The sequence below is a fragment of the Rhinichthys klamathensis genome, unplaced genomic scaffold (genome assembly GCF_029890125.1).
Source record: "Rhinichthys klamathensis goyatoka isolate OS25496 unplaced genomic scaffold, OSU_Roscu_1.1 h1tg000430l_1, whole genome shotgun sequence".
NCBI lineage: Eukaryota > Metazoa > Chordata > Actinopteri > Cypriniformes > Leuciscidae > Rhinichthys > Rhinichthys klamathensis.
In genome coordinates this window covers 1614637-1642624 of record NW_026606926.1, presented here as the reverse complement: position 1 = coordinate 1642624, position 27988 = coordinate 1614637, and the positions used below count along the sequence as shown (strand labels likewise).

At 36.7% G+C, this 27988-nt stretch overlaps 1 protein-coding gene across 2 annotated transcripts; it reads left to right on the top strand.

Annotated features, from left to right (window-relative positions):
- The first annotated feature begins 1448 nt into the window (after positions 1–1448).
- shisal1a (shisa like 1a) lies at positions 1449–27612 on the top strand. Of its 2 annotated transcripts, XM_056235782.1 has the most exons (5): positions 1450–1704; positions 9031–9191; positions 16349–16562; positions 18685–18978; positions 27421–27612. In XM_056235782.1, coding segments are annotated over exons 2-5 (576 nt in total). In that variant the 5' UTR covers positions 1450–1704; positions 9031–9124; the 3' UTR covers positions 27422–27612. The 2 variants fall into 2 exon arrangements, with proteins under 2 accessions (XP_056091756.1, XP_056091757.1); XM_056235781.1 differs by lacking the exon at positions 27421–27612 and having other exon boundaries at positions 1449–1704; positions 18685–18982.
- Positions 27613–27988: the final 376 nt, after the last annotated feature.

Genomic DNA, 27988 nt, shown 5'->3' with positions numbered 1-27988 from the left:
AAATGTAATACTGATGCTTTACAACAGAGAGAACTGGACTGTATTACTGTTGGGTTTTGAATGTTCTCATTTGGGTCAGATGATGACAGAAAGATCTTGACCTCACACACACATATGCAATTTCTCTCTCTCTCTCTCTCTCTCTCTCTCTCTCTCTCTCTCTCTCTCTCTCTCTCTCTCTCTCTCTCTCTCTCTCTCTCTCTCTCTCTCTCTCTCTCTTTTCTTTTAGAAAGTGGAGATCTTCGTCCACGGAATGGGTGATTTTGAGATGTACCGAGGGGGATGAGTGAGTGTGTGTGTGTGTGTGTGTGTGTGTTAGAGAAAGACTGGTTGATTGAGCTCTAGCGAGCTGTCAGAATCACACACAGACCATCCCTCATTAGTGAGCCAACACTGACCTTCTGCCTTCAACTGTTGGACTATATCCAGATCCTGCTACACATGGTGAATAACTCACCCACACACACACACACACACACACACACACAAACTCATACTCAGAAGCATTCACCCAGATTAATGTGTGTCTATTGTGCTTTAGTAATTTCAATACCTTTTATTGATATGCAATGATATTTTACTGACTAAATTATATTTTCTATCCCCTAACCCAATGTTTTCCAACTCATGAATACAATTTTAATATATTATATTCTACAAATATTACAATTCTGGCTGGTACTAATAAACTGAAAATTATTTTCACGTTATGGCTGATAACTGAATATTAATATTTTATACTAGGCATACATAAATAAATAAATAAATAAATAAATAAATGTTTTTATACATATATTAATAATAAACCTTTAAAAAATTGTTTCAAATGCTTATAAATGAGTTATTAAAATTAAAATTATTAGTGTTTTTAAAAGATGATCTTTGAGGGAGTATTAGATGACGGCAAAGGTAAAAGCAGACAGAAATAAGAATGCGTAAAGAAATATCCAATTACGGCATATATATATATATATATATATATATATCCAACATGGGCCAGTAAACAAAAACAAAAATAAGTAATATAATATCACCAACAACCCATATGGTACCAATATATGTGCATTCCTATATAAAAATAAAGCAATCAAACAGAACACAAAAATGGTCTTTTAAAATGGATCAAATATTTGATCATTTGCTGCATGAAGTTAAAATAAAATGTAAAGGTTTTATAAAATTGATATGCTCAGGGGGTACTTCAAGTAAATAATTTAACTTGCAAACCTCTGCCCCTTCCAAAATATTTTCTGCATATTTCAATTTTAATTCGAACTATTCAACATGCTTTAAGCCATTTTCCTAATGGAGACCATTAACTTCTTCAAAAGATGTAGGTGATTTCAGGTTTTACTATCTCCTCAATATAGACAAAACTTAACCCACACATAACACACACACACACACACACACACGCTGCTCCCTCTCATCCTCTCTGCCTCTCCCTCTCTCACTCGCTCTGTCTGCGCTCAGTTTAAGTGCAGGGATCCAGCGCATGGAAGGTAGAGGGCAGAAGTGCGTGTTTCCTCTCCTCCCCTTTACCTCCGTTCATCTTCTCATTCAGATGACAGCCTGAACGCTCGCTGGAAACAACAGGATGAGTGTGTACCTGTGCGTGTGTGGCGTACTCCAGTGGAGAGTCTCATTCATCATGCTGTAACATCAAGCAAACTGGCTCTACAAGAGAAAGAGACACAGAAAGAGGTAAGACTGACTCTCTGCTTCTCATTAACATGAAACACGCACTTTTCTGTCTGTTTTCAAAAGCACAGACAAATTCCCTGCTTAACTCACATGTGCTGAACTTGGAACAGACCTCTTGGATTTTTTCACTCGCAGGCAAGTTACAGTGTTACTGTATATGTGCGACCTGAGTTCACATTGGCAGCTAATGTGGAATATTGTGGGAACGGTGGAGCAGACACATGATGATCAGCTCTTCACGCTTTAGATAATCACACAGGTTAAAAAGGGAACTGCTCATTTGATTGTGTTTCCTGAGTGTTTAAATATTCCGTTTGCTCGGCAGTGGAAAGGGAACATCGGGAGAGATGGTAACTTGGAGACAAGAGTGTGGAAAGCGACTATAGGGATCAGGGGGAAATGTAATGAACTTGTCTAAGTCAACAGCAGATGGGCATCCATTTAGTCTCTGTGTGCATTTGTGGTTGACAGAAGCATCCCGGCAGCAGTTCACAACTGCTAATTGGGTTCCCCACCTCGGTTATTTCTCAGACTATATATGAGTCTACGTGTTTGACAGCTCTCTTATCTCTTTGAGTAGCTGAGATGTCAGTTGGTATACTCAAGCATACTTCAGTTTATCATAATGTATCCTCAGCTGAGCAGTGATGAGTGATTTTGGATGGAGCCCTCAAGCTGGTTTTTATAGAGTGCCACAGCATGTCAGAAACCCTCACAGCTTGATTAGACACATCTAGTGACTGACATGACCAGTCTACCATACTACAAACCTAAGCTTTGGGGGCTTTGTTTAAGCTTATGTATTGTTTAAGGGCATAAATTAATAATTAATATATTTATGATATAAAAAAGCATCATATTGATTTTAAGAATTTATTTAAATATTTTGTTTTGTAATTTTTCAAATGTTTTAAATCTAAAATTAAATTAAACATATACCGGTATTACATTTTAATATTAAAATAATAGTAAAGATCTGAGGTCCTTCTCACTACAGCAGGGTTATTTTTATATTATTTATACTATAATAGTATTTATTAATATGTTGAAGTAGCTTTAATTATTATATTTCCATTTTGCATTTTACTTTAAGGTTTAGTCCTTTATTTGTGCTTTTATCATTTTTTTTAAAATATGTATATATAGCTTTAATTTATTTCCGTTTTAGTATTTTTTTGTACTTAAACTTATATTCGGTAAGTTGCCAAGGCAATATTTCTAATATTTAATGTTTTTCATCTAATATTTATATTTTATTTTATTGAAGTTTTATTTTGATTACCAAACGTGATTTTTTTAAATAGTTTTAGTTAACAATAACAAAACTGCACTACAGTCGATAACTGAGATGCAATATGGCAGCGGTTGCGTTTGCATGAAACAAGAGTCAGCGTCAGCGAGAGTCTGTGATACAAAAGACATGAAAGTAGTGTTGGTTTCAGTTACCATTTGTGGTCTGATATATAGCATTCCCATGGACGGCAGCAAATACTAGGAAATATCTGCTGAATCCTGCGATTGACCAATCAGAATCAAGTATTCCAGAAAGCTGTGTAAATAACATTAAATCAATGGTTGATCTTTAGTATCTGAGAAACGCTTCCCCCAAAGGAAACACCTGAGCCAGGATAAGAGCTGATGCATCTCCTCACAGCGTTGAGGTTTTTGTGAATGAAACAGGATTTCCAGCATATAGACTAAAAGACTTTTTGAAATCCCAAAGTTTAAATACAGCAATGTGGCATTATTATTTAGTCTCTGACCTTTTAGAAACACCATCAAAAAAATGTTCTCTCTGAATCAGAAGCCAAATTTAGGCTGCTAATTTTAGTCTCGACATGTCATCTCTCTAAGGTGAGAAATACATTTAGGAGGAGATAGTATTAATGAGAGCCATATTTCAGTCCCCTTTTGCCCCAGCAGTATTGGTTATCTGGATTTCACAGAGACGGAGAGAAAAAGACATTCTTCTCAATTACAAACAACCCGCTCTGGATGTCTCTAAACAGTTTGCTATGAATACATGACTTGAAAGGCAAAAAATCCTTTCATTTCTGAGATCCACCCAGAGTCTGTCATATAATACACCTGATGCTCTGCTTTAAACATAAATACGCCTGAGGCACAGTTACAGCTAATAGCTTAAAGCTAAGAGCAGTCGATCACACTGCAGGCAGGTCTTCCCTCAGGCTCACAGACGGTGTACACAAAGGGGCATCCGAGTCGCTTAAAGACAATGTGCATTAATGTGTGTAATGAATAAGCCTGCCTCTATCGTTTTCACATTACAGCAGAAAACGGACACAGAGGAGTAATAAAAGAGCACAGCAATGAAAAGTGAGAGAGGGAGTGAATTAGGCATAAATGGACAGAGATAAAAAGCTATTTGCAGCTGTTGATCTCCCATTTAAATGGACAATCATTCGAAAATGGAGGATGAAACCCAGGTCAGTCGAACTAACAAACTTTAAGACGTACTAGCAATTATCAGTGTTATTTTTGGATTCAACTTTTAACTGACTTATGACGTAAGTAAAATTTATGACCTCCCCATATTCCAATTCTCTCCCTCTCACTTTAGAATGTTTTCCCACCAATGAGCCATTTTATTATGACCTTTTTTAATGTATAGATTTATTATTATTGTTATTATTATTATAGACAAAACTATATTTTTTTATAATATTAAAATAATATTTTATTATGAGCCTTTTTAATATAATATTATCATAATAAAATATTTAATCGTACAATAATAAAAGTAAGAATATTTAAGATTCGAAAATGTAATTATTAATAATTTACAGGTAACATACAGGTAACATGTAACACTGTAAAATAAAGTGTTAATAACAACAACAATAAACAAAAATGTTATTTTAGAAAGGGTAAATCCTAACACATCAGTGCCTGTAATCTGATGTTTGAGGTGTTTGAAGGTGTCTGCATCCCCGTGCCATTCTTTCTGATTTTAGGTAAGGGGTGTATTGATGGTAACTATGGGGATGAGCAGAGAACAGTCTGTACCATCTGCAGTGCTAATGACGTTAGTTCATGTTATCTAAATGTAACCTTCCCTCTCTTCTCAGTGTTCAGCACATCTCAATTCAACCAAACACATTCTCAGAATTAAACCCTGGATGCAGTCTAGACTTGTTTTTTGTTTTCTTAAAAACATGTCATTAAAAATCCTTTGGTGCAATCTATGACATTTTGCATACACAATTTAAATAGATTCCATCACCCTCAAAGATTTGCATTTACTAGACCGCTTTTTGTGAGCTGACAACTGACTTTATCTTTTCACGGTAGAATGCTAGTGGAAGTTTCAAATTGTCAAGCCAGGCAGAAAGCAAAAGACCAATAACTGAGGGACATTTTTTAAATTCAGGATAACTTTGCATTTGGTCCTGCGGTGCTTTTGAATATGAATTGTGCGGTCGGGTATTTTGAGCGTTGAACTCTGTAAGGGCTTCTACCGCATGCACCAGCTCCATCTCATACATGTTTCAGAGAATATGAGTCAGATTTATTGAGCCAAACAATCCAAAATCATGATATAGTGACTGGTTTTTTAATACAGTTTTACTTTCACAAAAATGTTCCTTTAAAATGGACGTCTAAAAAGTCTGTCCAGTCAGATCTATCCTCAACAGGTTTGGCTATAGCATTGTCCAGCCCCTGCCAAATACTCTGGGCAAAAAGTATCTTTCTTCAATGATGGCCATTAAAAAGTAGGTGTATTCACTGTATATTTTTCCCTGTCTGCTATACTTCTGAGAGTCCTGCACCAGAAACTGCCTCTGAGATGAATGGGAATGCACATGCATTCCTCTCTCCAGGTATTAAAGACCTCCTCTACCCAATTCTGTCAAAAAAACGTTCCCTTGACACCAGAAAAACAGAAAGGAACTTGTTCACACAATAGTCGTAAGTCTCAGAGGATGATGTTGCATCTTCTCGCAATCTGGCATTGTTTCCTTCTAAGCTCACATTAGTTTACAAAGCTTTCTGTAATAAAAAATTTACAAGCAACAGAACACATTCACAAACAATTAGCAAGTAGCTACTCTATTATTCAATATTCGGTGGCAGGGGGTGTGTGGATGAGCATATGAATATAATTATGAATTGATCTTCAGAGAGGAACAATGACTCCAGCGAAGCTCAAGCAGAATTTTGTGATTCTCGTTTGCTCAAAGGCAATAGGAGCGTCTCCCATTCTCTCCTACAGTCTCACACATGCACAACGGTCTGGAGGGGATCGATAAACACACTGTCGTAAATCCCTGGGAAAAGAAAGTCCTTCACACTCTTCTCTGCTTCTGTGAAGCGATATGTGATGTAATGCCAGGAGAGACACTGCTAGTGGATTTGGACACAAATGTCAGAGAATTCAGAGCCATATGTACCACACTTCTGTTTCAGAGGGATTGATCCATCTAAGGAAAACACTGTATCTAGCTTTGTGAGGAGGATCCAGATCTTCATCTGTAGAATTAACAAGAGTTGTTGTGTCTGTCTGTGTCTGTCTGTCTGTTTGTTTGTCTCTTTGTTTGTTTGTCTGTCTGTCTCTTTGTTTGTTTGTCTGTCTGTCTCTTTGTTTTGTGCATACAAAATGTCCATACAATGTTTTGTTTTGGACCCCACTGACTTTCAATGTATGTGAAAGTCATATACATTCTTTAGCTAAAAATATTAATAATTATAAGTGATTAATCAAGCATTAAATTAATCAAATGAATGATAAATTATTGCATTTAAATTAATAATTGACAATTGAATTAAACAACAGATTAATATTATAGTTAAGAAATGAATAATTGTTTGAATACATATTCAATTTATAATTATTAAACTCATATCTTAAAATAAACAAATGTATAATATACTTTATATACATTAAAATAAATGAATAATATACAAAAAATTATATAGGCTACAGCATATTATATATATATTTCATATGAATTATCTTGTTTTACAAAGCAGAATAAAAATTAAGTTGGTCTCAGTGTTTTGTTTATTTGTTTGTATGTTTTTTGTCTATATAAAATGTCCATGCAATGTTATTTTAGACCCCATTGACTTTCATTGTGGAACAAAACAGTCTTCAAAAAATATATTTTTCATGTTCCACAGAACAATGAAATTCACACAGGTTTGGAACAACACGAGGCTGCGTAAAAAAATTAAAATATATATTTTTGGGTGACCTGTACCTTTAATGTTTACATACTTTCTGAATGTCCCTGAGTTTCCAAGGTAACACTAAAGCTGTTGCATATGCGTAGGACAGTGAGAATTGTTGTTTGCCTTATGTTTTTTTGCTTTCTGGTTTTAGCATATAAAAGTACAATGTTGGTTTCACCACACAGCATATGTTCGTTATCTCATCAGACCTCGCTGGAGTATTAAAGGAACAATAAACACAAACAGAGCTGCTTTCTTTATTTGATTAAGATATGAAGATATCAGCTCTGACTTATGGCTTAATGCCTGAGTAAACAGTCATTACCTCATTTGAAATGCAGAAAAATCTGATTGTTGATACTCAAGGCTATTTTTTGGAGCAATATAATTCAGTAACTGCACATTCCTGTAAAAACATGAGGCAGTATATAATAATACACAGTGTTGATTATTGATCATTGAACATTTCTGCACTAGATTCAAACGCACCTTATGCTGGGGGGGGGGGGGGGGGCTAATCTGCTGAAAATCAAATATTATGTAAAATACTATAGAGACTAAACGATAGATACAGTATGTCAGGAAGTAAATATTTTAAGGAGAATTTATCTGTGCCATGGGCTTGTGCGAATATGACTGGGTATTGATGCACGGTATTGACTTCTGGTGTGTGTGTGTGGTTTGTTTCCTCCATGTTGGCAAGGGGGAGTGTTTGTGACTGCCAACAAGCCATTCAGAGGCCTGTACGGGTGACAGAGGCGGATTGGCATGGTGACGTGTTATGACAGACGGCCAGCTCAGAGCAACCATGCTGTTAGTGTAGCTGTTAACCAAACACAGACATGCTGACTGCTGTTTAAACAGAGAGAAAGATAAGAAAGATAGATGATATAAATATAAATCTATAGAGAGAGACACATTCACACACCAAGCACATATTCCCATAAACCCCTTTAGTTCAACACATGTATTATGCAATGCAGTTCCATTTATCCGATAGCTGGTTGTCCTTAAGTGCCACATTTCCCCTCATCCTGCCTGAAGATCTCTGTCTTAGGTGTGTCACATGCTTTTATTCCATGCGATCCTCCTGCCAGCCCCTTTCACCATCCTGTGCTTAGACTCTCAAGGTATGTTCAGAATAGCATAGTGCTTTCACTATTTTTGCATCATGCACTACACACACTGTGCATAGTACGAGAACTTTCTGTATGCATGGGAAACCCAGATGACATACAACATTTGACAAAATGTGCCACTTGCAACCTGATCAAATATAGCGATCCAGAATATAATGTGCTCGACTTGACCTTCCATTTCACTACAATACAGGCAGGCAAAAACAAATTAACTGTAAATGATAACTAAAATTATTTTATTTTATTTATTTATAACTAAAATACACAAGCCGGATTTGAACTCATGCCCACGCGATGCAAAAACCCCTATAGACAATGGCTCTTAACACATATCACTCCCCACATATAATAAATTATTATGGTATTATGCAATTATACTGTGTAGCATGCAGTAGCAAATATGTTAGTATTCCATTCCAAACATACCCTCTTTGGTGCATCTTTTTTTTTTCTTATGCGTCTCGTGACAGTCGCACCAGGATCTGTGAGGATAGAGGCTTTGAAAAGGCTTTAGACAGTGAGTTTTGATTTGATAAGTTGTGTGGGGACTGGAAGGCTTTATTCATATTGCTCTGTTATAAAATATGCTTTTCATCAAAGAAGCATGGATGGAATCATTAATAAAGAATTATCGCATTTAATCCTTTGCAACATGATGTATCTATTTGTTATGGGTGCATACTGTTTGGTATTTTTCGTGCCAAGATTCCCCTCATCAATATTCGCATATCTCATGTCATATCTCATTTCCCTTTTGACAGCAATAATGAAAGGATTTTTGTAACACCAGCTGTAGCTGCATCTTATGTGTAACTTAAGTCAATAACTTAAATATCAAGCTCAACAGATGGCTTTGTTAAAATAATGCATGAGTCCTTCACTCCATTACATTTTATGTTGGAACAACATGAGGGTGAATAAATGATGATTGAAATTTTACTGTCTTGTTTCGAGAATGTAAAGTTTACCTGTAGCCTATATTTGTGTGTTTCAGAGCTTGCAGAGTAAAATGACCACCAGGCGGTGAGCAATGAGGGTGTGTTGACTTGCTCTCTCTCCTCACACTGTTTCTTCATGAGGGCTGAGAGATGACCATGAACGGCCGCTGGTCCTTCAAAACCCTGACCGTCATCTTCATCCTGCTGTCCACTGCAGGTAAGACCACATCATATAGATTTATTTAAATATAAATATAAATATATCTACATTCATATAGATATATTTAAAGTGAGTGATTTCTGAGAAACACTATTGATATCTAAAATCAACCCAAACAAACACACCCTTCCCTTCATTGCTCCTCCCACAAAATGCTCAAACACGCAATGCAAGATTGAATGTCTCTTTAGCTGAAGCAAAGCAAAAAAATGACACTCAAAACTGTCCAGTTGAAATAGCTGAAGAAAAGCCAGGAACTCACCGCATCTGAAAAATTGTCCAAATGAGAAGCATAGACCAAAAACTCCAATCAGGGAAATAAAATATTGAGAAAGGTCAAATGTAACAGAAACGTTTGCCATTTTTTTTTATTAAAGCAGTGGTTTTATCTTGCAATTGGTGGTTCCCCTTCATTGTTAGAGTGTGCAGGCTTTTTTGAAGTGTTTCCCTCACACTATAGCTAACATTACAACAACAGGTTCTGAAACAGCAAAACCAATGTTAGTCACGTATTGAGCAGAAACAACAGAACCTCTGCGTCCGTTATCAGGCCTTCCTGCTTAGGTCTCCCAGCACTTAAAGTCACAACCCCTCTTTTTCCAGTGATATTCCTCAGACATTTTCTATTTTGAAATGTCTCTCAGAGGGGCGTAGCCATCATTTTAAAAGTGAGGGGGACAGAATGTCAAGGTTTTTTCTTCAGACTTTTGTTGACAGGTTTTTGCTTAATTGGTTTAATATGCAATTTATTTTTAAAGCAATAAAACAGAAAGAAAGAAATGCAGATGTTCAGTACTATTGCACATGCAGGGTTTTTGGTTGAAAACGAGGCGGAGGTGGTAAAATCCCGACCATGTATTTAAATTAGAAAATTTTGTAAATTTTAAAGATAAATTCATTAATCTGGTGCACTTTGAGTCCCCCGAATCCACTGTTAAAGATAAATAATCCACCCGTCAACCGCCCAAACATATGATATTCTCTGATTTATATTTGATCATCACATTACAATTATTAAAATTATCAATGTTAAACATGATAATATGGTTAAATATCACACTGAAGTAGACTGATTTAAAAATAACATTTAGGTTACTTAGAATAAAAGTTCTTCTTTTGGCAAAATTAAATTTCCTTAAAAGCCTAAACAATGTCTGTCTTACTAAACTTTCCAATTGAAAACCTTCAAACTTCAAGCTTTTAAAACTACTTAAAACTTTCTAGTTAGGCTTTTTCAAGAGAACTTAAAGTTTGTCTATAACTTTTTTATCTAATTGTAAAGTGTTACCGAATTATGGTAAACATCATGTAAATGTTACAACGCTGCCTGATTCAAGCAGATCGTGGCTGTTATTGCATGAAAATACAAATTCAGCATTAACAATCACCATGTTTATTCTAATTTGAAGGGCTTTGATAACATATCTGTGAAAATAAAAGACATTACGAATAAAAAAAGATTGAAAATAGTGCACGTTTTTGCGGGTAGTGAATATTTTCAATTTACAACAAAACTTCTTAATTCAACAAGAGAAATAGGCAGAGTTATTCATCATTGTGCAACACAATTCGGATACCACATGACAACTTACTTACAGTGCTTGACTTTTTCGTGAAAAACGAGTGAAGAGTTTTTGCCGTTTTGAACTGATACTGATGGATTCGGCGCGGGTGCGAGCATGAGCGTGTCGTAGGCTAATGCACGAGTGAATGATTACCATGGAAACCTGAAAGTCACGTAGGCCTATGTAGATAGACTATCCTTGACTCTTTGGATTTTAAATCTCGATGTTGGCTACACACACCCGCGAAAACCTCAGCTTGTTGTATACACACTTGCCCTATGAAAAAGTGCGGGGGACGAATTTACATTTTATAAAAAGTGGGGGGGGACACGTCCCCCCCGTCCCCCGCGTAATCTACGCCCATCTCAGCCATCTCTCTTTCAATGGTCTTTCTTCAAATCCTCCTCTTGCTCACTCTCTCTCCTCCCCCAAAACGAGTGTAATTCCCATGCAGCGTTGAGTTTTACATTAGAATGAACAAAAACTCAGTCAGACACATGCCCTCAGAAATCATGACTTGGACTTGATGCAGACGGAGTCACAATTATAAGGATCTGACTTGGCAAAAACTGATTCAACTTTTACTCACAGTAACTAATGACTGCATTTGGACTGATTACTCAACATGAGTCATTCAAGATTGAACATTGGCTTATATTGCTCTTTCTGCCAGGCAAAGTGTGCAGTGATTTGTTCAACAATCATCAAAAACATGTGGAGGGGAAAATAATGGCTATGATGTCATTGAAAGCAATTCATGGGCCATCTACCATGCGCAAAATAAAATGCAATGTACTAACAAGCAAGTTTACCATTTTTGTAGCAGTTCCAATAAGCATTTGCCTAAATATATATAACATCACTATATACTGTATTGTGACCAATACATTTTTTATAATATTTTACAATATTTATCAAATATGATACATGCACACATATGCAGATTATTATTATTCTGATCCATTTATTCCACAAAAGCAATTGCAATTTGTGGTCTGCAATTATCATGGAACAAATATTTACTTAGAACTTAATAAACATAAAATGATGCATTGCCACTATATTGCACACTATATTTGTGTATGTATTTTTTTATATAGCAATGTAGGAAATATGTATTTTTCCATTTTGTACATGGAACTCTTTAGACTCAATAGACCACCGAATATTTCATCAAATGGTCCTCACATGAATTCGATACCTACAACCACATTTCCCATAAGACAAACAGCCAGCACAAAAGCCTCAAGCCTGATTTTGCCACTATACTAAAGGCCAGGGCGATGACAGATGCGTGTTTGGATTGAGCTCAGAAGACTATGTTGTTGTAACAGGATGTAAGAACGAGAGAGGAACTGAATGAGAGAGATATTTAGAGAACTATTTGGGGAATATTTATACAAATACCTTTTCAATTTTTTGGTCCTGTTCACTCATGTAATATTTCAAGACAAGAGGAGCCACACTTATCTCACTCAGCGGGATTCATGAAGAATGAATTGTGCTAGTAATTTATTTGTAAATGCTGTTTGTGTTGTTTTAGCAACCGATTCACTATGCTAATCGGGTAACAGGCCAAACATGGCCCAAAAAATCTGCTGAATGCAATTTTTACAGAGCAATTCCCATCTTGTATTGCTCCACTACGATATTCACACTGCCGCTCAAAGGTTTGGAGTCAGTAAGATTTTTTTTCTTTTGACAGTAAAGACATGTAAAGTTACAATTCTATTTCAAATAAATGTTGTTCTTTTGACATTTCAAGAATCCTGAAAATAAATGTATTATGCTTTCCACAAAAATATTAAGCAGCACAACTGTTTTCAACATTGATAATCATGTGAAATGATTCTTGAGCAGCAAACCAGCATATTAGAATGATTTCTGAAGGATCATGTGAAACTGAAGACTGGAGTAATGATGCTGAATTCAGCTTTGTTAACAGGACATTTTAAAATCTGGATTGAGTTGAGTGTACACTGAATTGGCACAACTTTTTAGTGAATTCCCCCCAGGGTATTTCAACAGACAAGCAGAGCCAGAAGTATCACACTCAGACTTTTGATATTGTTTATGTAACTCCTGAGCCATATCTCAACCGACAAGAAGAGATAAATATCTCAAATGAACCGAAACCTGTCCTCAAAGTGAGCATGGAAAGAAGTAGAGAAATAGAGGGGGGTTTTTTCAGTCCTAATGGCTGAACATCATGGAGTAATGGTGCACAGTGTCATTCATAAAACATTTTGCTGTTATTCTCCAGTGAGTGCAGACATGTTAATTCTAACATCAACAGACACAACTACCCAGAAGTAACTTGAGGACAAGGCTCTTTTTCAAACATCTGTGAATATTTAATATTTCTTTCATGGAATGTTTTTCGCAGTCGTGTAACTAGTTATAATGAGCGAGAGCTACAGTCCACCATCATTATAAAACACAACCAGGTAGATCTGCTCTCTCTGCCAGAAAACACATGCTGACTTCCTTCATCTGCCAAAACTCCCACAAAAGGGTGAACTTTCAACTTTATGAGTCCACACAGCTCGTGTTTGGCTTATGAGGCATTATACCACATCCAAAACCTGCCGTTCCCTGAGGTTAATAGTCCTAAACCTATCCATTAATGGTCGCGTCAGTATCCTTAAAATATTTACCGGACTCTCTTGACTGAGCTCACTTCGATAAGCATGAACGATTTCACTATTCATCTTTTGTTTTCTCTGACTAAATGTCTTAAGCGCCATTTGTATGAGGCATTAGCATTCAGACACGTCTCTCTCAGCTGAACTCTGAAATAGCAAAAGTCTGAGGCCGTTGCCAAGCCCAGTGTTAAGTAGAACTGGGAACCGATTCCATGGTTTAAAAAATACCAGAACGGAGTGATTTATGACTTTTAGTTATGTTTACAGTTCTTGAATGTGCATTCTTTCATCAATGCGGATGAAACACTAAAGTGCGGTACTAAAACCGCAGCACTGCTACGGAATCTGAAATTTCGTAAAACATATAGTGGACCCAGTAGTCTGGTCCTTTTTAGTGAATCAAAAACACTTATGAATCAATGTGATTGGCTACTCACTGAACAAGTCATTCATTAAATGAGTGTCGCTTTTAGTTGTTTATATGACCATGTTTATTTACTGACACACATTATGAGTTTTGCATGAAGTAGTTATTTATACAAGTGACAATTAATGAATGAACGAATAAGCAAATGAACAATACTTTGTGGTTTAGTGTTTTTATTTAATATATGTATTCAGGACCAATTAATGGATTGGATTAATGTCACCTATGTGCCGCATTAAAACAAATAAAAATGCGAAAAAGTAAACCATAATGTTTATCTTTGCATGCAAGAGGATTGCATTAGATTTATTTATGATTTGCTGTTTCTGTTTTGTTGAGGACTGAAAACGCTTGTCAGATTGCGGAGGGCAATAAATGCAAAAAGAATTACAGAACTTATTTCCAAATATTTATTTTACTAACAAGACTAGCACCAAAATATGAAGCGATAAAAGTCTGGTTCCACTTCAAAATACAAAATTGAAAATGTAATAAATTGTGCAATAAAGTAAAAAATAAAATAAAAACACTGAGATATAAAGCCACATTGTGAGATATAAAGTCACAATTGCCTTAATAAAAAAATACAGTAAAAACAGTAATATAGTGAAATATTATTGCAATTTAAAAAAAGAAAAAACCTTTTCTGTTTTAATAGATTTTAAAATGTACTTTATTATTGTGCTGGCAAAGCATCATTACTCCAGTCTCATGTCACATGATCCTGCAGAAATCATTCTGATGTGCTGATTTGCTGCAACATTTCTTATTATTATCAATGTTGAAAACAGTTTTGCTGAAACTGTAATACATTTTTTCAGAGTTCTTTCCTAAACTAAAGGGTTCAAAAGATCAGCATTTATTTGAAATAGAATGTCTTTATTGTCATTGAATACTTAATTGAATGCATCTATGCTGAATAAAAGTACTTATCTTACAAACTCCATACACACCAAAAATGGTTTCTGTTGTTAAATTAGGCTCTCAAAGAGACAGCCATACATGATTTTAAAGGTTTAATGTTATGGTTTTAGACCTGTCAGACAGTGTCTGTCCCCCTGGACACATTGCAGATACATTCACATTTCATTCTCACTTTATTTCTGGTTATAGGAGCATGAACTGAGGTGTTGCCTGCCAGCACAGAAAACTGGCGTACCAAAATAAAAACACTTAAATACTCCTGTTGCCACAATGAAAAGGAGAATGAAAAAATCTCCAACAGGTGGTTTTCATTTCACACCCCAGCTTTTTCTTTTGTTCTTTTTTTCTTTCCTTTTCCAAATATGAAAGACCTGCCTTGTTGCCTGTGTTTTTGCCTATTTGGTTGATGGATACATAGCGTAAGCACTGCCAAATAATTTCCCATGCAATACTGGGCCCTTTATGGGGTCAAAGGTGGCACTGGAGGGTTCTCTGCCCCACACTGCTGTCAGCACTGATTTATTCCGATCATTACGAGCCTCTCTGTGTGTCTTCGCTCTCACGTAATTGGCGGTTTTGGTCATTAGCGAGAGGTCAAATGCGGCAAACATTAACTTGTTTCCTGTGTCATAATATTTTTTGCCTCTCTTATTCAACTTCGATTCCGCGGCAATAAACGTTAAAGGTTCTTGTTTCCAATCCAGTTCTTGCGAGTCTTTTCCAGGCCTGCTCATTCATTGTTCTAATGTGAATGGGAATCATCGCCTTGATATAACCGGAAAACTTAACTGGTGGTTTCCAAAGAGAAAGTTTAAGATCACACAGTACTGACACTCTGGTGTACAGTTCAGAGCAACAACGCCTCAGTCACAAATATTAATCCACTGTAAAAATGGACAGTGAGGTCCATCAAATTCACAGATCCAGTGTTCTTGTCCATTCCACTTACCAAAGTGCCTTCTCAGACAGCTCTCATCTATATGCAAATGATGGCACGGTGCTTTCTTATTTTTCATAAAGCTCAATATGCAGCTTTAGAAATAAAAAGGTGCACTATGGGAGTGAGTCTATGGGCATTGCTGACGAGCACAGAATTTTGCATAGGAAAAAAAGTAGGAATGGCCAAGATACTTGCTTGTTCATTTGCCTTGTCATTACAATGCCTCTGAGACTCTGCGAACTTCATTATCTGATCAATTACTGGAGGCAGGATTGTTCGATGGAGAGTTAGTTTCACGAGTTGAGAAGCTGTCTGTTTTGGTGCAAGACGAACATGTTTGTTATGTCACTTGTGATATGAAGAACTCTCACTTTTACAGTGCTTATGGTTCTGGAGTTGAAGTGTACCACATGACAGAAAGTCAAAAAGGACGTATTTAATGAATCTGACAGCATTTATAGTAGCCAAAGCTCTAATTAACGGAGACATGAAAGATCTGCTCCGTAAATCTCTCCCTCTGTTCCACCCTCATAATCTCTATCGAGCGCATATCAGAAGTCATTCATCCCACATTGAATCAGATCACGAGCTGTTTGAAATCACTCAGCTTTATCGACCGTATTCTCTCATCCTCCTCTGTTTTATTTCTGCAGCTCTCTCGGCGCACTTCAGAGTGTGTGAGCCTTACTCCGACCACAAGGGGCGCTATCACTTCGGTTTCCACTGCCCTCGACTCTCGGACAACAAGACCTACATTTTCTGCTGTCACCATAACAACACGGCCTTCAAATACTGCTGCAACGAAACCGAGTTTCAGAGCGTGATGCAGCTCAACCTCACCACCAACTCAGACGGCTATGCCCACAAGTAAGTATGGTCAGAATAAAAGTATTTTGCAAGCATGCACTTTGCTTTTTTTGGGATCTGAACCAATAACCCAAACCCACACGATTTGTTCAAATGATGCACCCCCATCTAAATTTTTCTAGAGACTTAACAAACAGTGTTCATTTCTTCAACAAAATTATTGAATTAAATTGTTTTGGTTATAACGAAGACGTGACAAAAAAAAAGACAAAAAAAAAAAAAAATTCAAATGTATACTGTTGACAAAAATATGACAGCATAATACCATTAAAAATATATAAAATATATAATATTCATTCGTAGCTTGTCCGTCCATCTTAACCTTACACAGCCAGTCTGCACCAGATCGAAACTTCCTCTGATAAGGTTCTGAATCATATGCTGTGCAGTTAAAGCACTCTTCTGTTCTGTAATGACCACAGAAGGCTAGCAGTGCCATTCAGATTTTCCCCACTGGCTGTTAAAGTAACGAAGTCTGAAAAATGACTCTCGGTCTCTAAAGCAGCCAGCAAGACCAGAGATCAGTAGAGTGATGCAGTTCTTCTGAATATTATCATGGCTTGTTTATCCCTCCAGCTGACTGAGGGAGGTGTGAAAAATGTGACAATCAGATGGACTTGCGTATTTGCGGAAAGCCTGGTTTTGTCTCCCATCTTCACACATATGCAAACACGGTTCAAAAAGCATAATACAGCAGATACTAAACCACATGCACACAAAAGACAGAAGATAGAAATTTCTGACAGAACAGGTTAAATGCAGGTTTATTTAAGTCAATATTCAAAACATTTACATCAAGGACCCCCAAATATGATGGCCCAATTGCGAAGGATCCCCTTCCTAAAATATACAGGCAGATATATATATATATTATATATATATATATATATATATATATATATATATATATATATATATATATATATATATATATATACTATGTATAAATATGCATTTATACAGTGTGGGAAAAATGTGTGATATTATAAACTGAATTTAATAACAATAACTGAATTTTATATTGTATTTGGCTTAAAAGAAAAAAGGGGGGAAAAGTATTAAAAAGTATTTTCTGGAAAATATTTACATTCTATTAAGCATAACATATGAATGTCTTTTATGAATGTTAAAAGAGAGATAAATTAGAAATAAAAATATTTTCACAAAACAATATGCAGATTTATCTTTAATTAATTCATAGCTAAACATTTAATTTAGTAATTTAATCATCTTGATTTCTGAAAAAGAAATATGTAAAATAATTGGTTTAGCAGCCTCTTTCAAAATCCCTGAATTAAATGATATTGATTAAATGACAGAGTATTAAATTGGGCCCCTATAATCTTGAATATTTGCATACATCCATGACTGTATATGAAATGTTATAAATGCAATATCTTGAGAAAAACAAAAGTGATTGTACGATTGTATTGTCACAGCCTGCATCAGCGTTTTCTGAAACATCTCTGTTGGCATCTGCTGTGAGTGCGATTTATTATTCATTATTCCCAAGTGAACCAAGCATCCAGATCAAACTGTCTGCTATGATGATGAAAGAATCCCTCTGACATTTAGCCATGGCAAAAGAGACAATATGTCATACACTCGTGTGTGTATGAAAAACTAAGGCCTTGTTGTTTCAGTCATGCATCTGAGATCTCCGTCAAAGAAACATTGCAGTACTAATCCAAAACAAATCAATTAATTTTCAGCCCCACAATGGGACATAAACAATGAAGCAGTGACATAAAGGCCAGCTTGCCACCATGCCCTGACTCTAGTCAAGCATGAAAATATTATTTCACCACTCAAGATCAAATCGATCCCTCTGTGGGACTGTAGAATCCCAGAGCACTGGGTAGCTGTAAAACATCTGCCTGACCCGCACACTATCCTGCCAAAGCAATCACAAAGACCAGTGGAAAGCAATTACAGCACTTTACTGCCACTGCATTGGCACTGACCTCTCTTTTCATTGTATTAGTTGATTTAAATGAGGGGGAAAAAAATCAGGCCCATTCTCCCTTGTAATGATATGACTATTCCTGTTTCTCATTCAGAATAAACCTTTTTGCAGAGCACAAGTATAACTTCCATCTCTTTGTCGTTCCTGTCGCTTTAGTAACTACACCGCCCTCATCGGTGTGTGGATTTACGGCTTTTTCGTCATGATCCTTCTGGCTTTGGACTTCCTGTACTACTCGGCTATGAACTACGAGTTGTGCAGGGTCTACCTGGAGAAATGGGGCCTGGGAGGACGGTGGCTCAAACAGGCCAGGAGTCAATGGCACAGCACAGCTCAGGAGGGTGAACACAACATGGGATCAGGCCTGAGTCACCACCACCATCCACGGCACAGTTTGAGAAGCGAAGCACAGAGCCCTACGCTCCTGACCTTCCAGACCTCAACAGCCTGGTGAGTCAACGAACAGGGATAAAGGAGAGCTCCCAGATAAATAAACACACAGGACCCTTAAGTTATGTCCAGAGAGTACCCTAATTGATTTCTGATCTTGATGGATTGTGTCGTACTCGGACACAATGTTTTTTTTTTACTTGAATGAACATTGGATAAAACATAAATGTAACTAGCAGAAAAGTGTATTAAACATTATACTAGTATATCAGCTAAGATATAAGAAGATGGCTTTCAGCCTGTCTGGGCTCTTTCAGCAGAGGCTTGAATGCAATGCAAAAACTTTGGTAACACCTAAGTATAAGGTTATATCCGTTAACATTAGTTTTTAGGATTCATGAACAAAATATGACGTAAAATACTTTTTAAAATGTAATGCAATATTGATCTTCTATTACTCTTAAAACAACACAACTGTCCAAAACACTCCACCATGTTATAAAAATATACATTAAAATACATAAACACATGTGAAATTAATAAACAATGAAATAAGAGAAATACACATCTAACAAATGTTAATTTCTACATTTTGAATGTGATTTGTAAAAATTTAAATTGCATTAATTATATGTATAAAGAACAAACTTGAATTAACATTGAACAAAACTTTGGAAATTAGCATTAACCTAGATTAATAAATGCTGTAAAAAATGTAAAGTGCCACCAAAACTTTATCGAACTTTTATTCTCAATTAATACTGGTGGATTACAAAAAAATGGATCATACAGGTCTTATAGGCACATCAGCGTGAATGGACAGTAATGCTGCGTCCCAATTCGCCTACTTATACTACGCCCAAAAAGTATGTACTCTTTTTGTGAAGAAAAAGTACATACTTTTGAGTGTGTAGCAAAAGAGTAGGCAAGCTTTGGGACATACTACTTTGTCATCTTTAATGGACAGATCTGTCGCGTGCATCCTATCACCGTAAACTGCCCTGTCAATCATCTAGTCACAGTTAAAATCCTCCATTCAATCTAATATAACTTCTTACCATTTCGGAGAGAATTGTTGTCGCACGTTCATCTGCCAGTCATGGGTCTTTCATGCCGAGACTCTCCTCATGTGTTTGGAATTTGAATATAATAATGCATTTAAAAGTTAATGGCTAAATGTATCTTTGCAAAAGTTCACAATGCTGCAGATACAATATAATGTGGACAACATTGAATAAATACATTTTCGTCAGGTTAGATACTGATAATTAATCACTCAAACCCCTTTATCTAAACCTCTCTACATAACCGTCGGACTCGCGCGTCCTCCATGTCTGCAGTTTTTGAACACTTTTCACTCGTGTTTGAAGTTCCAACCGAATCCTCGTCCAACGCGCGATGGGTTGTGGGCAATATCCTATGGCAATATCAGCCGTTAGAGTGTGCAACGATCTGCACTTCGGATTCTGACCGGATATAGTAGACCATCCGGGTCTCTTTGGGACACTCATTTCAACATACTACGATTTGGGACGTACTAATTCTATTTTCGAATACTATTTAGGACGGATAGTTTGCAAATTGGGACGCAGCTTAAGTCTGACTAAAGGTGTGCTACAGGAAGTAAAAACAATTGTTGTACCTCATTCCAGGGTCCTGATGTCATTTCTGTATTATCCATCTTGCAGACTGTAAGACAAAATATTTGTTGTAAGTTATATGATCATATGATCTCTATACTTCAAATAATGTGGCAGTCGCCTCAACATCTGGCAGAAGTTAATTGTTCCCAATGAGCATTGGTGATTTTCAAGTATGAAATTGAACAACGAACTGGTGTGACGTCATTTCGAACAAATCAGGCCAAAACAACCTTCGTTTTGTGTTTGTTTCGGGAGTTCAAAACAGCTTGCCAAAGCAAACTTTCTGTAAAAATTCGCTCTAGCTGATAAATCCCTTCAAACAACCAGTGGTCCGTGGCAATTACGTAATAAGTTGGTGTGGCTCTGAGGCTCCGCCCTCTTTAACGTGGAAATGTTTTTAGGTTTATTTCTTCTGCTCAGTACCTTGAGGTTGGTTGTCCGCCAGTAAAAACATGAACTTCGCCATGAGTATATCAGGGCCTGGAAACTCATATCTGATATATACCAGGAAACACTTTAGACACAGAATTTACCAGCTAATCATACATTAAAGAAGGGTGGAAAGCTGACCTTTTAAAAGTCTGCAAATTCTTGGCTCAAGCAAAGGAACTACTCAGACACCACAGAAATTGTTTCAGATGGGATTGAAGGGAAAACATCTTCTAACAGCAGGTGCTGGCCACATGGGTCCCTCATGGCTAATCTGGCTCAGTATGAGGTAGCATTCGCTATGCCATCTGTTGCATCTGTTGCTCACTGTTGCCTGACACGACCTTGACACGGCGACCCTTGGCATCCAATTCAAACCCAAAGACATTTATGTTGCAAGAAAATGAATTCATTAAAAATGTATCAGTTTCCACAAAAATATTAAGCAGCACAACTATTTTCCACATTGATAATAAGAAATGTTTCAGAAATGTTTGTAATTTTACAGATTTTTGATCAATTAAATGCAGACTTCTATCAAAAACATGAAAAAAATCGACCTTACATTTTTGAATGGTAGTGGATGTTAGCTTAGACTTAGGTCACGATTGACGACGCTGGACATTTTCATGCCATGCTCCAACATTCTTCTTGACATGCCAAACTGAAATGAAGAGTCTGGAGTCTGAAGTGATTTTAATAGTAGAATCATAATGTGGCAGGAACGCTAATATGAGATATGTGTGTTGTTGCATTTCATATAGCGACAAGACACCGGTCCGTGACGCCTCCAAAAGTTCAAACATGGGCAATTAATTTGATGTTGGTGAGCATTTCACAGTATTTGATTTTTGTAATATTGTGTGGGCAAAGGTGCAAAGGCTTGGTTTACAGTCAACCTTTGATCTATTCTTTTTTAAAGTCTTACTGACCCCATACTTTGAACATTAGTGTATATATCATAATATAACATATCATTGATGTCTGCCGTAGCTTTTATCCACTCAGATCACATCTTACACTCTGACAGGCAACAAATGCAAAAGCCGTAAAAAAATACAGTTGTACGCACAGATTTAGAGATATTTTTGAAGCTAGAATTCTGAAATGCAAACTAAACTCCGAAACGAGCCAATGAGCTTTCCATTCTCTCATTCTCGCCCCTCCCCTTCCACACCTGTCCTGTCATCAGAGAGTGGAACGTCTGGAGGCAGGCGAGTGGAATCTAGCGTGTAATATGATGATGATGCGTCTCGCACTTTAAAGAAGCTGGAGAAATAGAGCTCTTGCAGCTCAGAGATAAGATGCGTGAGCGCAATAAGTTCGTCTGGCTGTTCGACTCCAAAAGAATTTTGAAGGATAAGGTTAATTGAATACATGGCACACTTGAGATGTAATTGACATCAAACCATTTGAAATGCAGTTTCTCTCATGTCTGTGTTCACAATCACTATGCTAAAGTGTGCTTTAATCAACACCATGAACTTTTGCAACAAATGATAGACAATGATCACTTTAATACTGGATGGCCATCTCAGCAGCGCACAAAATCTAATTTATTAATGTGATTTTCTCTGCCTCCTTCCGCCTGGTCGATCTGTGTGTGTGTGTTGCACAGGTGCTGCTAATTAAAGTCCTGCACCTGCATGCTGTTGGCAGGAGATAATTTAGAAGTTAAAGCCTCCCTCTACCCTCCTTCAGACTGCTGTGTCAAGATTCTCTTCCAACAAGTCAAAAAAAAATTGAATGATTATTTTCAGAAAGGTCCAAATGTCATTACTTTGAAGTAACAGGCAGATTGAAGATTTATCCCCAAACCCCAATTTGTGTAATATTTAATTTATTTGGGAGAAGTAAACGCAGAAAATTAACCCATTTGTTAAAGCAGTGGTTCTCAAACTTTTTGACTCCAAAGCCCCATTGTCCAATAATATATTCCTCAAGATATTTCTGGTACTTACTCCAATGGCAAAGCTTCTTATTTTTTATTTATAGAAACTATGGGGTGGCAATATACCATTAACATAATTACATTAAAATGAAGTGAATGTTTGGTAACAATTTATTTTACAGTGTCCTTTTGTTACATGTTTACATTAGTTACTATAGTAATACTATAGTTACTTTTCTAGTCATTTAGTTATCTATTGGTTTAAATAATTGCAAATTTCACAGTAATTTCTTCTACCCAATAAAATATTTTAGAGTTTGACATAACTACAAAAAAATCATATTAATTATTACGGTTTTAAAAATTGTATTACCTTTTTTTAGCACAAAAGAAGATATTTTGAAAGATGTATCAGTGCAATGCATCAGTGTTTTTTTGACCATGCAACTAAAGTCAACAAATATCCAGTGTAGTTTTGGACAGCATTGACTTCCATTGTATGGACAAAAATGCAAATAATAATACATTCGCTAACTCGAGGGTATAGATAACAGTGTAAAAGCTGAGATTTGCTATTGAGTCATGGTATTAATGTCACAGTTTGTGAACACAGAATGTGATTCTGAGAGGTCAGTTTGCTTCTGATGATAAGGGACACTTGATCTGAGTGATGATTAGAGTGATGTTTTAGAGCTTTGTTACAGTCCAAACTCGTACATTCGGGAGCACGGCAGCCTGCAGACTCTGGACTGTTGTTGGCAGCAAAACAAATTGCATATCACTGAATAAAAATGCATTATTCATGGAATCCATCTGATAATAATTAAGCAATTTCTCGACTAGTGGTGAGTGGAGATAGTGATTTCCCGTAGCTTTCGTGATTGCATTTCTTGTCTGTTTTGGAGTTTTCTCATCATGATTCCAGATGGCAATGGTATTGGGTTGGAAAAGAAATTAAGAAAAATGGGAATACCCTAAAGGTTTTAATGAAATTACAGACAAAAATCACAATCGCTGTAATGGCCAAAGCATCATTACCGGTACGTCTTCAACAGGCATTTAATATGAATAATGAGGCGGTAAGCTATGTTAGGAGATAGAGTCTGCACTTCTACTTTAATAACAAGCTTTTAAACCAATTTGAAAGTGTATAAAGCAGAGAATTTGACACACTATGCAAAGCCGACACTCAATTTTCATTATGTAATGGAGTGTAGCAGTGAGCATTGTTTTAAAATTACCACTCAATTTGCTTTTGATACTGAGAGCCTTAGGGGCAATTCACACCGCACAGTTTGTCGGATCAGTGTGTTACCCCTGTCAGCATCTGTTGGCATTGGTCGGGGGTTTTTTTTTCACCCGACTGAACATGTTCAATCAGCGTTTGTTGTCGGTGTCTGTTGGGGCAGTGTGAACATGACAGTTATTTTTCCTAAAATTCTAAATCCAACGGCCAGCTTGTTTGTCTGTGCGGAGTGAATTGGCCTTTAGTCTTCTGTAATTCAAACATATTAATTTAGCTATTTTCCTCTAAAAGGACTCCAGTCGGAGAAAACTGATATTTTCATCTAAATGTCAACATCTCTGAGCACTTCCCATCAGAACGCCTCTGCTTCATTTCCCAAAACAATCATCTCTCAGGGGTTGTGGAGTGGAGGCAATCCCAGTGGGGGCAGTTGGTATTTCTATTGCACACATTGCAGAGGGCAGTGCTCATCTTGTGTAAATATCTCAGCATGAAGTGACTCACCATTGTCTCAGCTCTCATACTCGAAGGGTTTGTTTTGGATTAAGACCTCGTGTTTGGTTTAGAAGAACTCTCTTTCTTTCACATATACAGATATAGCCAGCTGTTTCTGCTTTTTAGTTAATGAAAATTTCATTCATTTCAATTTGTATTGCCTTGCAACTTATACTTCTGCTGATATTATTTAGCTGGCTAACATAGATGAGGTTTTTTCTAAATTTTTAAAATGACTTGTGATGGTCTTGTAATAAGCAGTAAGACTGTGCTCCAACCACAAGCCAACAAACCAATCAGTAATGCTTTGCATATGCCGCTGTTTTCCAGCAAAAGTGTGCTTATGACTTAATAGAGCTGCGTTGTAGGTGTATAATTTCCAGCTTTTTGCAAATTGTCTTTTTGTAAAAGAAAAAAAATATTTTAGTTAACAAAAAAATGTAAGTGCCCCTATTATACTATTTTAAAGGTTCCTTTGTTTTGGAAGTCTTCTATAATATGTTTACATGCATCTAGTGTAAAAACAAATGAATTTTCTAAAAATTTACATTGCAGCATCGCCTCTTTTCTCACAGTGTCTGAATTGGTTCGATAAAGGATCAGGTCTCCCTAAAAAAACTCCTTTTAGAGAGAAACACTGCTCTGATTGGTGAGATGTCTCAGTCTGTTGCGATTGGTCTACCGCTTACAGCGCATGTCGGAAACAAAACAGCCCTTTGTACGCAGTTATACGAACAGAAACGATGGCACCGGGTTTTACCGTTTCAATTCGATCCCGAGTCTTCATTCTTTGGAAGTGCATGGAAAGTGGATTTGCTATCACTGCGCAGAAACGGCACATCTACACCACAAAACAAACTCTTCCAGACCTCAACAATAAAGTGTTTGAGAGCAGGTCAAAGTGTTCATGGGCAGCCAATTGAGATCATTGGCTGGTGTTGTGCAAATAATAATATATAATACTACTACAATAAATAATTCTAATTATGTGTATATAAATATGTAGCCTACATCCATTTTGTAAAGGATAAAATGATTTTAGTGAACATAATAAATATAGATATATGTTCTCACTGTTTTTTTTTCTTTTGGTGGAGAGGGTGTACTCCATTCTGAGTATTTTCCAGGACGCCTGTAGAGTTAGGGAAGACCTGTGTGTGACATTTCAACTCTTTTCATGAACAACGATGTGTTCCTTAGAGGCGTGTTCCAAGACCAACAAACCTGTCTGCGCTCCTGACCTACATTGCTTAAAAGCGTTCTGTAATGCATTATAAATGAGCATGGTCCTCTGTGCAGACAGACCCTTCTCTAAAGTAGGCCAAAGCTCTGGACATTCCCGAAACTTTTGCCAAGACTAAATTCTTAAAAATCTGACCACGTTCAGACTAGCGTAAGGATCAGGCAGTTGAACGGAGTCAGGCATTCATCATTACAAACAGGATTAGTTTGTAGGAACGGGTTGATTAAATGTTTTGTCTTTATCTGACATTTCCATTTAAGAGGCTCACATGTCTCATTCAAGTGGCAGAGGGATCCAAATGTTTATGCTATTTCTAAATAACTCAAGTCAAGCGTACCAGCAGTCAAGTGCCCGTTCTAGCTCTGCCAAAATGGACATTTACTAAGCAACACTTAAAGGGATAATACACCCAAAAAGGAAAAATTTGTTATTATTTACACACCTCAAACCCATATTTATTTTCTTCCTTCATTGGGACACAAAAGCAGTTTTTGAAGAATGTCCTGGTCAATTTTTTCAATATAATGATGGATAAATGTACAATAAAAATAATAAACAATGACAGAATATCCATTTTAGGGTGGAATGTAGTTTGGGGATGTCCGATAAAACTAAATACAAGTGGCGTAGTATATATACTGTATATATTAAAAGGAAGCAGAAATGTGAAGCTTATACTTATAAAAGCTCTTACATTCATTTTGTTCAAACTTGTACATTATTTTAGCTGTAAAGATGTTCTCATCATTTTTAGGTTCATTTTAGGGTTTTACCATGGCAGTTGTTGCCATGGCAGCAAAATTGTAAGATTGGAATTAGCAAGTGATTTTTTTAACACTAAATCATGTTTTTGAGCACATTGTTTACATCTTGTGGCTATGCTTTTGAAATGATGAGTATTTTAACATTTACGGATTGGTCCCATTCACTTCCAGATTTTAGCTGATTTATTTTTTAAGAAAATTTTTGTGGTAATCAACAATATGCCACAAGTGTTTAACTTAACTTGTTTTGTACCCACTTGTATTGTGAACCCACACAAATGTGTCATATCAGCTCATATTTATGATGGAGAAAAGTAAGTTTGAGTTGAGCTGAGGCTTCTAAAATTATATTCATTTTGTTTATAAAGACTGTCGTTTCAGTGTGACTTGTATTAGGCCTTATTAGCAATCCAAAGTGTGTGCAAGGGTGTTGTCTTTCCGTACAGTGAAGTAGATCAACATGTAAACAGGTTGCGATGCGATCTGAGATTGTTTGTGAGCGCACAGCTCAATCGTGCTCTGGCTTGCCCATGGCTACAGAGCTGGTGTCTGATTATAACATCCACAAGGGCCTAATCAACACATCTGTTCCACTGGGAGATCCTGTTTTCCCTTAAAAGATCATCGTACATCACTGACAGAGAATACATGCTTGTATTGTAAAATACCAAGATTACTGCATGTATTTAATTCCTTTATTAGAAATTCTGATGCCTGAGCCACAAAAATATGGGTGTCAACTGATAGATTAAATTTTAATCTTGATCTGCTCTCTCTCTCCGTTTCTCTAGATATCCAGCTTTGATCCCAAGGATATACTTGATATGACAAAGGAGGAACAGCCAGGAAATGGAGATTTAGTTTTCTTAGACTCTTTTCCTGGCCCCATCTACATTTACGACACGGACTGTGCCGGCGACCTCCTGCAGCTCTGCTGGATGGCATTTTCTCTATGTTGATGCTGAGACTGACGGCTGCAAATGACTTTCTCTGCCCAATCAGAGCAGGCTTTTTCAGCTGGATCTACTTTTCGACAGCTGTCGAAGGACTTTAATGAGAATGTTGTCTTTGACACCCACTACCTTGCCTTGTCATTTCGGAAGTTAAGATTTAGATGCAGGGAATAGGACTTTGCGAAAAGACAGAGAAGAGACTGATGGGTCCGTAAATCTCTACAGTACATGTCATGTTACCACTGCTCTGAAGTCATTGGTTGGCTTTTTTTTTTGAAGTAGCGAAAAAATATTTTTTATATCCGTTTTAATTTGACCCAACAGGATCAACCACAACATGTTCTTACAGTATTTTAAGGTACGGTCACATTTACTATTGTTATGCGAATTTCCAAGGGCGAAATCC